Source organism: Megalobrama amblycephala, linkage group LG22 (genome assembly GCF_018812025.1).
Source record: "Megalobrama amblycephala isolate DHTTF-2021 linkage group LG22, ASM1881202v1, whole genome shotgun sequence".
Classification (NCBI taxonomy): Eukaryota; Metazoa; Chordata; class Actinopteri; order Cypriniformes; family Xenocyprididae; genus Megalobrama; species Megalobrama amblycephala.
Window position 1 is genome coordinate 24,544,009 of NC_063065.1, and position 11,250 is coordinate 24,555,258.

Sequence of the window (11,250 nt, forward strand, 5' to 3'; positions counted from 1 at the left end):
ACCGTCCCAGACTGTCCTGTCACTAATTAGTGTAAAACAGCATGTTGGTTTGGTTTAACGTCTTCGAGGCACTGTCTGTAGTTGCATATAATGACTAGTTCTGCATGTTTTCTGTGCAATAGAGCGTCTGCTTCAGTGTAACTAGAATCATTTCATTTTTACATTTCTACATGTAGACATATGTTGTGAATTAATGGCCCGTTTTCTTCAAATCCACAGGAAGAGCTGAAGAAACTCTACTCCCAGCTGGAGATTTATAAGAGGAAAAAGATGCTGGCCAACAATCCTCACCTGCAGAAGAAGCGCAGCTCTAAAAAGGGCCTAGGCCGCTCTCTCATGCGCCGCATCACTGAGATTCCAGAGTCAATGGGTCGCCAGTGTAGCCGTGAGGACAAGGACCTGGGTGAACATGGGAGTAACCGCAACAGCATCTGTGTCCTGAGAAAGAACCCATTTGACCCCTCACACTCTGTTAAGCCTGCCAAAGACGAATCCTTGAAGAGCAAAGTTTTCTCCCTTAAGAAGTCCCACAGCAGTTATGACCACGTTCGTGACCACAGTGAGGATTCCAGCAGTTCGGCAACTGACAAGATGGAAGTCGCAACCACAGAAGGCTCCCTCCTTGAAACCCTAATGGGCAAGAAGCTGGTCAAAAAGTCCTCTGAGAAGATTGATGCAGCCAGTGAGTCAACAGAGTCAGTTCCCTTGGTGTGCAAGTCAGCTAGTGCTCACAACCTGACAGCTGATAAGAAGCCTATTCACCCTAGAACATCCATGCTGCAGAAATCTCTAAGCGTTATTGCCAGTGCCAAAGAGAAAACACTTGGTCTAACAGGAAAGGCCCAAGCAGCGGAGGATACAACAAAGAAAGCTAATCAAAAGAACAAGGATGCCAAGACCCCAGCTGAAGCTGAAGAAAATGAGGGTTATCCAAAGATGATTGTCAGTCAATCAGTGGAGTACAAGCAGACGGCTGCCAAAACCGGTATAATGAAGCCACAAATGAGCGGAAGCCAGCCCTCCATTTGCTCAGAAACAGCCAAGGGGAAAGATCTGTATGACCTTTCAGAGGTGTGCCCTTGGGAATTGGAAGACTTGCCGACCCCCTCCGAAAACAAGGTCCAGAAACATGTGTCCATTGCCCCTGAGCAGACCACCACAGTCCATGGAAGTAGCAACAAAGCGACAAAGTCGCAACAGCAAAAGCAGAAAGGTACAGAGCAGTCACCCTCTGTGACCAGACGTCCAAACCAGAAAGTTGCAGAGAGAACAGACATATGTCCATGGGAGGAAGGAAATGAGGACCACAGTCAGGCAATGGGGCCAAAACCTCACTCCAATAGTAAGCCTGCCATGTCCCAACCCCAGGCATCCGGAGAGGTCGCCAAGGTTCCAAAAGCTGAGGTCTGTCCATGGGACTTTGAGGAAGTGTCGAGCAAGCCAAAGGACTCAGCTTGCTCCCCTGATCAGAGCAGACCAAAAAAGGGCACCACACCAACTGAGATCAAAGGCAAAATAAGCTCCTCACCTACTGAAGCCAAGGGCAAGGGTAATACACCTACAGAGGGCAAAGTAAAGAGTGTTCTCTCCGAGCCTACTAAATCCACAGGCAGCTCACTGCAGCCGCCCTCTAAAGCAGATGTGTGTCCATGGGACTTTGAGACTGTCTCAGGTCCAATCTCTGAAAAGACCCCTTGTTCTTCTCAGGTTTCTAAGACAAAGGAGACCCATGCTATAAAGAGGGGAACTTCCCCTGTCAGAATATTAGAGTTGGAAAGAGAGAACACAAAGGGTCCAGATGATGACAAAATGAAAACGAACACAAAAGACAAGTTCACCTCTGGCAAGACAAAAGAAAGACCTGTCAGCCAGTCTAAACTGGCTGAAGTTTGTCCATGGGATGTTGAGAGTAGTCAGGAAATTGTCTCAACGGAAAAACAAAAAAGCCCAAATGTTGCATTAGCAAAAAGCAAGCAAGCAGATGTATGCCCTTGGGATTTTGAAGATGCAGCAACTAGTAAAGATGTCAACAAGAGCACCAGTTCATCTACTGGCAAACAGAAAAGTTCAAATTCCAAAGGCAGAGTTACTAGTGGTGTTAAAATGGCAGATGTCTGTCCTTGGGACTTTGACTCTGACCAAGCATCAACAAAAAAGGCATGACAATTTACCAAGTGAACCATTAGTTAGATCTCATTATATGTGCTTTTTCTTTCATAAATACACCATGGAAACTTTAATAGAATTTTTGGTGATTTGGTGAAGAAAATCAACAAGTCGCACAAGCTGCCTTTCTCTTCAACCTTTTGTTTTCCCTTTGTGTTTTTTGGAATAAAAAAGGAAAAAACAAAACAAAAATGCAACAATTCACCAGGCATTCCAGATTCTAAAGTATTGGTTGAACCTTTAAATAGAAACGGTAGTTTACAATTATGCAACTCTTTATGTGCAATGTAAACAAGATGCCTATACTCACCACACGTATACTCATTAACATTTAAACTATCATAACAGCTGCATCTGTAGCCTCTCCTTGACTGTGGCTTCCACAAAAGATTGTACAAGTTCCTGTTACATAGGAGGGTGTGGACCATGCATGAAGTGTCTTGGAGTAAGCCTGATCCATTTCCTTGTTTTGTTTTGTTTCATACATTATCGTTTGGTTTGAGTAAAAAAGATTTTTTGCCAAAGATAGAGGTAAAATCCAATAAATCTAAGAACTCAAACCTCAACAGCGTAATAGAGACACTACATTTGTACAGTGAGCCGAATCCATGCGGCTGCTAGAAAATTAGCCTGTAGCACTTTAGTAAAGAACATACTTAGAAAGACAGATGTAAACTGGTCATAAATCCATTCATGTTTTACCTTGTTTGTCTTTTTGGCCTTGCTGTTTTATGCCGTTCCGCAGTGAGATCATATGTGCACATCTGCAACACTTTTTTTAGTTTTCTTGACTAGAAAGAAAGCTAGTGAAAAAAAAAAAAAAATAAACATTTCCAATGCTTCCAAATTTGCTGATATATTATCCTGAATGTGCCTATTTAAATAGTCCTGTACCAGTCTTACATTGTATTGGGAGATGTGAAACCTTTGTCATAGCCCATGTTACAAATATAATATTGAAACACTTGATGAAAATCAGCATCTTATTTTTGAAAATAAATGAAGTTTAGTTTATATATTAGCAATGTTGCAAAATTGTAAATGCTTTTTGAATGGGGTATGCTAGGGGAAAAATAAGTTCACTACTCAGTTCATGGGACCATAGATATCGTTTCTCTCAGCGTAGGGCACAATCTTTACGGTTTCTGCCTCTAATGTTTTTGTCTTTTACGATTAGAACACTCATGATAATATACAAAATGTATCGAATTCCAGTCTATCTCATATCAAATTCTGACCCAAGCCTCAATTACTTTAACATATCTGTTATCTTTAACATTTTATGATGATTACATCAGTTTACAAATAAAAACATTGCTCTTACTGTATTGATTTTTTTTTTTTTGTTAAATTGTATCGATTTCTTAGAAGAACATTTTGAAACATCCCCAGAGACCACTGATGTGAATTCAACAATCTATCTAAATTACTGTTGGAATGTTAACATATCTTGTATGCCTTCTCTGTACATGGTCATTGGTAATCTGTAATGACGTCAAGGTAATGGTGTCACAACACATAAGGCATGAACTGCTGTACAGTATGATGCCTAGTAATGAAATATTCGTATAAATGTTGACATATTGCAATTGCAAATGGTTTTGACCCAATCCTACAGTAACTAAATGGTTTTTTAATGTATTGACAGATTCTTGTGTTTTGTATGTGCGCACTATGAATTAGCAAGAACACAGAAGAAAAGGTATATAATGTATATAAGTTATATGAACCAAAGAGGTAAAAAAAAAAAAAATGTACCTAAATAAATGATTCTTGACATTCTGTGAAAGAATCAAATGATGTCACGCTCCCATCTCTCCACAGTGGGGTAAATTTACCAATGATCTCTAGGTATCTTCCCATGCTATATTTACACTTCGGGTCATTCCTGTTCTGCAGTACATTTAGTCTTTTACCAGACTTTCAGAAATGTGCTCTGGTCAAGCTTGACATGATTAATTATCAGTAAATCTTATAAATTATAACTTGATTATTTACTAATTGGAACGAAAAAGAACAAGACAGAAATTATTTTAAAGAGGTTGAACTGGAAAAAAAAATTGAAGATTGATATACCAATTTCAAACAGCGTAGAATGTTTTAAAGTAAGACAAGCTGACTAATAACATAAAACAATGTGTGACCTGGCTTTAGTATTTAAAGGGACATCACAAACATAATTATACAATGGAATGTGACAGTGAGGACCTATAAACGACTTGTTTGGAACACAAATTAATAACCACCTGGAATATTTTAAATAAATTGCTTGTTTTTCATTTTAGAAATGCATAGTATCCAGGGATATGAAAAAAAAAAGTGAAATCCACTAAATGTAAATTTAATTGTGATACCTTAAAGGTGCAATATGTAAGATTTTTGCAGTAAAATATCCAAAAACCACTAGGCCAGTGTTATATATTTTGTTCACTTGAGTACTTAAAATATCCCAAATGTTTCCAACTATTTGTAAATCGTGAGAGAATTGCAATTTTAACCAAGGCTCCGGGACGTGTGAGGAGTCGCCGGTCAGTTGAGTCATACCCGCGTTACCCTCGGTTTCCGGTTTTATTTTGTAAAAACCATGGAAACACCAAAGACGCTTTAATATATTACATGTTTTAATAGACAAGGGAACAACTGTTTGGTTACATTTATAGACAGAAAACTAATTATTTATATGTAGCTCAACACGTTTAGTCTTATTGTTTAAATCTAATTTTCTTGATTTTTTGCGAGTACCATGCCTCAGAGAAAAACAGTTTTGTCAAGTAGCTAACATAGCATAATCAGATGCAGCTTTATTTTTAGTAACAGTAATACAGCATTTTCTCCATCATACAATACGTTTTAAAATTACCACCAAGCGAACACAAAGAGTAACGTTATAGCATTTTCAACACACTCAAATGTATCTAATATGATAAACAGAGCTGTGTTACCTCATGCTCTTAACTGGAAAAGCGGAAGCAGCGCCGGCGACTGTGTCATAATAAAGGTTCTGCTGCTCGTGAGGCGTGTGTTGCGCAATCGCTCCAGCGGCCTCGTTCAGCTCCCACAACACTCGCTCCTGCTCTGCTTCAAACTACAGTAATGTTAATAATCACACGAGTCCTATCCCGATTGTTTCCACCGGCTGTGATGTGAAGACCACATGTCCCAAGATTCTGCGCTCAAACTCGCCGTCATCAAGCTACGCCTTTGTTTTGAATAGGCCTCTAGCGACCTCTAGCGGACAGAAATCTTACATATTGCACCTTTAATAAAAGAAAACCACACTCTTAGAAATAAAGAATTGAATGGGTTTCTATATAGAACCCTAGTGTTCTTGACTTAATTTTAACGAACTTTTAATGCCAAAAAGGGTCTATGTAAGGAGAAATGCATTAAATAATTGCATGATACTTTCATGTTTAACAGGTTATTTCCATTTCTTCTAGTGATAGAGTATGTTTACGAGCTGTTTAATTCATAAAATTTAAGTGAAATTAAAAATGATCCCATGATAGGAACCCCTAAAAGGTATGAAACCCTTTAATGTTTCATATCGAACCTTTTCTTCTAGGAGTGCAACAATTTTATTTCCATCTTTAAACATCGTGAGTTTAATGTTTTATACAAACTATACTGCGAAGTAGGAATGACCCAGGTAGTATTTTATTGACTAAAAATCAGCAATTAAGAGAGAATCTCCACCTTCCCAAATTTCTGTAATCTTATAATTTAGAACCCAGAATTTCTGCTGTCCTCTTCAGGATATGGGCTCATGGATTTCTAGGTACACTAAAGGGAACTTTCAGCAATCTACTGCTCCTAAACTATCTAGTCATGTCATACTCTGGTAAGAACAATACACTCTCCAGAGTCTGTTTTTAATGTATGCCTAGATGGATGTGTAAAATTGACCAACTTTGTTACATAGAGAATGTTTCTGGGAATGGTTGTTGTATCGTAGTGCATCCCTCTAGTTTACAAGTTTTACTCATCTGCAGGTCCTCGGTTGATTTCTATGTAGTATGATGTAAGCACTCAACTCATGACCTGTTAATGTTAATGGTAACCTTGCCTATTACATTGTCTTAGTGCAATGTTTAGTTCAGTTTTTGGAGTTTACAGAAGTGATTATTTATCTATTTATGAATTGATTTTGGTTATTTAGCTCGTTTACTTGGGCCCCTCGCGTGTCCCACCACTGTCACGTGTTGGGGGGACACTCCTACTACTTAATGCGGTATTGTCTTAGCTCTAACTCTCGTTGCTTCTGCATGATAATGAGAAATTAGTAAGACTGATGTTTCACTGCCCTTGATAGAACTTAAAAAAGAATCTTTGATCTTTTTTGGACTGTTAAAAGTTGTATAGTGAGTGAAACTGTACCCTACCCACTGTATTATGTGCTTGTTATATTAAATGCTCTATGACAAGCTTATAGCATACACATATGGAGATATTTGGTAGATTTATATTGTGTAATATTGTGATAGCATGTACATAAAAATACCTCCTCTGCAATAAATATTTCTATAAAAAGCAATTCTTTGTTGACTGAATGAATCAAAATAATGAAAAGGTGGGGGTTTTGTTTAAAAAATGTTTATAATAAAGCATCTACAATGAAAACGTTTTACTTTTCATTATATTTTTTATTACTTTTCACAAGATTCTGGTATATATTGGAGGTATTCTTGCTTAAAGGCAAGAACTGCCCACTTAAACAGAAAGGCACCATCTGACTGACAACTATAGGCTATTTTGTGACTTTGAATTTCAAGAAAATGTGAAATTATTGATGATACTCGCCTCTAAGGCCATATGCGTTAAATCACAGAAGCTAAGGTGCATGTCTTTGAAATAGTCTCTCCACTGTTGCTGGACAATAATATTTTTTCCAGATAGCTAATATTCCTTTGGTCAAAAATAGCTCTATTTGGTATTTGGGTTGAATTGTCACCTCAAGTTTGTAGAAGTCAAACATTGCAATCCTTATTATGTCAATCGTCACTATTTCAAGACATGTCTCCTGTTTTCTGTACACTCTGAGCAATAATTTTGAGGATTCACTCACACATTTAAAGTTGACATTCATCTATTTTTAAATGCATGTTTTAGATCTTATTGTGAACAATTCTTTTTCATATGTTTCTCTCTTTTTTTGACTTCATAATATTTAAACAAAATTTCATAATTCAATGGTGACATATGCCACCTATCATTTAGTCCGAAAACCCTGCCCTCCACAATCAACTGCAAGATCGCATTCATTTTTGACTGCATCTCAGAATCCAGTGGACAATCGATGGATATAGAACCTTACTTTTTTCTTAGTTTCACAATACAGAAGAAAAGGTCTGTAGCTAATTCCATTTCATGGATCCAGTTGACATGCTGTCCCAAATGTATGTGTCTCTCACAAAAGTCTTAAACACCACAAACCTTACTAAATTGTGAAATCTAGTGTCAAGTTCTTCTTTAGAAGCATTGTAACAGCCTTGTAATTTAGTTTTCTGGTGGACTGATAAAAACCTTGCTTCTTAACTTCCAGTGGTGTTTTTAGGGTGTGTTCAAACTTGGCAGATTTGGTTTAATTAAAATGAACTCTAGTATGAACGCTGCCATCTGAACCCTGGTGCACACTTAAAAAGCAGACCAAGATCCACCTTTTCAGAGAAATATTATAGATCCAAAGATATCCGAATGAACCAAAGACAGGACATGATGTCACCAGATGTAAGCCTAAAGAAGACAGAGGACATTAAGGGACATTCAAATAAAACCAGAAAACTTTTGATGCGTTTTGGCCGGTCATTTACATGACAACAGCGTTTTAGCAGCCTGAAAACGCAAGCTTTTTTGAAAATGATACCGTTATCGTTACCATGTAAACAACAAAAATGCGAATTTGTGAAAACGTCATGTACGTAAGTATTACATGTTCAGTCTATAGGCGCATAGTGTTTCTATACAAAATGGCTGCCAGCTACTGGCCGTGGCAGCAGAATACAGTATTTTTAGTCATTTTCACGGATCAGTGTGAACGTGGGATCGTTTTGACAATGTTGTTGTCTGAATGCGAAAAAGAGCAAAGGAAAAACTTTTCAGTTTTTAGTAAATCCATACCCCTAGCCCATCACACAGCATTTGTTCGGATGTTTGGTAAGTTCCATCACAAAATATACATTACAAAAGCTTTTTGTTTTGATCTTTAGGTTCGGTGTTAAAAATGACGGTGTGAACGCTAAGCGAACCAGGGCTATATGCATAATTTCACTTTTTGGTCTGGATCAAAAGAACCAGGAGAACTGAACTACAAGTGTGAACACACAGTTAGTACTAAACCATTTTTAACAGCTTTTAGGACTTTTCTTACAACATTCGGCCCTGTTTACACCTGGTATTAAGAAGCATTTTCGTGGATCGGATCACAAGTGGACGACGCTAGATACAGGTGTAAACGGGGTCTAAAACGTTTTGAGCTTGTCCACTTTCGACCACTTCCAGAGGTAGTTGAAAACACATTCAACCAGATTGCTTTTGTAGTGTAAACGCTCATGTGGTTGAATGTGCACTGTAAAACCCAATATGTTCAGAATACTCAAAACATTTGAGGAAACTTATTACCTCAAAACATTTAAGTAAACTAACTCATTTTTTTAAAGTTGGTAGAACTTAATTTTTGTGACAAGTGGGGCGGGGCTGAGAGCCATGGAAGCGGATCAAGGCCAGTGTGGTGCACAGGTGTCTCTCACTAACAATCCCGTCACCAGCATCCCTTTCCCAACTCAACATAATGTTAATTACATACAGTTAATTTACATAAACATCACATTCAGATCTTGGTTAAATGTTACATAACAAATAACACATGCTATTATAACTATCAGAGAGACTGTCATTACATACTTGCATATATGTAATCAAACAACATATATGGTCTTAAATGTTTTGCATCCTCAACCTAACCACAGGCTCTACTCTTCACCACAGTGGTAACCCTACAAAACTAACATAACAGAACCCCCCTGAATCCCAACATAACACAACATTAAACATTAATTTATATCTCCATATGTTAATCTTGTGCAAAAACACACAAAATAACACTTAATTTCAACAGTTATTTATATGGTCTGACGCAAAGCATGCTGGGAATTAGAAATCTGCTGCAGCTCAACTCAATCATATTATGTTCAGCTTAATACAATGAAATTTTGAGTTCATGCAACTTTTTCCTATTAAGTACAATGAACTTTCATCATTATTTGAGTGAAACAAACTCATTTAATTTAATTAATTTCACTGTTTGGTTCTACAGTGTGTTTGAACAGCCTCAAAAGATCGCCTACTCTCCGCCTATTGACCTAATGTGTAAACATTATGGGAAGCGCTCTAGCCAGACGGGATTTAAACTTTATCAGCTGAAGACCCAAGTTTGGTTTGAAGACAAAAAATGTACCAAGCACAATGTTCTCTCGCTATTCCTGATTTCTAACATGCACTCACCGCGGTCGGCGTGGGCTATCAGAGCAGAAATGAAAGCTACTGCTCTCTGTATGTTTTCCATTGTCTCCGTTCGCATTCATATGTAAACTGTGCAAGCTTGTTTCATCCATTAGATCTAAATATCTGAAAATTCCCATACATTTACCCACCAATAGACCCTCCCCTCGAAGAAAACAGGACAGAAGTGGTCGAAAGTGAACAAAAGAGACAGATTAAAACACAGGGGGAATACAGGTATGTGTCTCCCTCATCTACTTGTTATCCAATCGACCAAAATGTATCTTAATAGCCTACTAGGTGTAAACAGGGCCATTGATGAATCAGTATTAGTACCATACACAGCCCTGATAACTGCATCATAGCCTACAGTGGTTCAAATATGTTGCATTTGCAAAAATCTCTTGGTTGGTTTTACATTGTCAGCATTTTTGCTTTCATTAATAATGACTGATCTCCCCACAAAGGCTCCAGCTAAGTGGTCATGGCCTATTCTCAAAGTAAATTTGTATCCTGGCAGTCTTAGTTCTCTCCAAGGTTTGTTTACTTTAAAATTAAAGGAAGCCTTTAAAAGCCTTCTACATTGTAACCACTTTAGGATATTCATATGCATGTTTGGCTCAGCTCCGGAAAAGCTTTTATGGAGATGCTGTAGTCTTTCTGACAGAGATCAATCGGTGCTCAGTATGGGGAAAGTGGATAAGATGATATCAGGTTCTTCCTCATATTTCTGTCAATTGCCAAGCTGCTGAAGATCAGTCCAGTCAACCTACCTTATGAATGGGGTGTGAATACTTGATTCAAGTTCATCCAGAAAGTTTGCAAACTCCCAAAACAAACTCCTGATTTTGTTTGAAATTGTCACACCAGTTTGTTCTTCGAAATCAGGGCCTTAAGCCTCAGCACATTTCAACACAGTGCACAATTTAAGGAATGATTTATGTCTGTAACACTAAAAGTGCACAAAATAACACTCATTACTGTCAGTGAATAATGTCATATTAACAGAGGACGTTAATGGGGTGATCAAACTGAAGTCTATTTGCCGGTAGCATTTTTTCCTCACCTTCCAGCAAACTCTAAAGCCTAAGCTTCGCCCATCCTTCAATACTAAAGGTTTAATGATCTAAGGTCGCTGTAAACTCTTTAGATTGTGAGCCTGATGAGCTGTAATGTAAGGTAAAAGCATACTGAAAGAGTATAAACAAATCACTTTAGCATTGATTTCTTTTTTCAAGAGCACTCTGTCAGTGGAACGAACAAAACGAACAACCAATCAATATAGTGAGACTGGCTCTCTCTACACTGGCACGAATGGAGAAGAATGTTGTTTCAGATTCACTATCACATCTGTGTCTAAAGGGTGACTGCAGAGGTCATTTGATAAATGTTTCATACATGTTATAAATTATGAGTAGCCTCTTATTTTCGGTATATTAATTTTGAATCTAGCGATGTCATAACTTTGACCTAGCGATTAGCTCATGCTCCCTCCAGAGAGGATGAGTGGGAGACACATGTTTGATTGTGACCTGTGTTATGACTCACTTCCATCCTCACGCCCAAAACCACTAGTGAAGTGAAGAT

The 11,250-nt window shown here is 38.0% G+C and overlaps 1 protein-coding gene across 1 annotated transcript in view; it reads left to right on the forward strand.

Annotated features, from left to right (window-relative positions):
* The window catches only part of gpr158a (G protein-coupled receptor 158a), a 144,532-nt gene extending 140,725 nt beyond the window's left edge, over positions 1–3,807 (forward strand). The window contains 1 exon segment of the mRNA XM_048174316.1: positions 220–3,807. Within this exon segment, the coding sequence (XP_048030273.1) occupies positions 220–2,163 (1,944 nt within the window). The 3' untranslated portion in view covers positions 2,164–3,807.
* Positions 3,808–11,250: the final 7,443 nt, after the last annotated feature.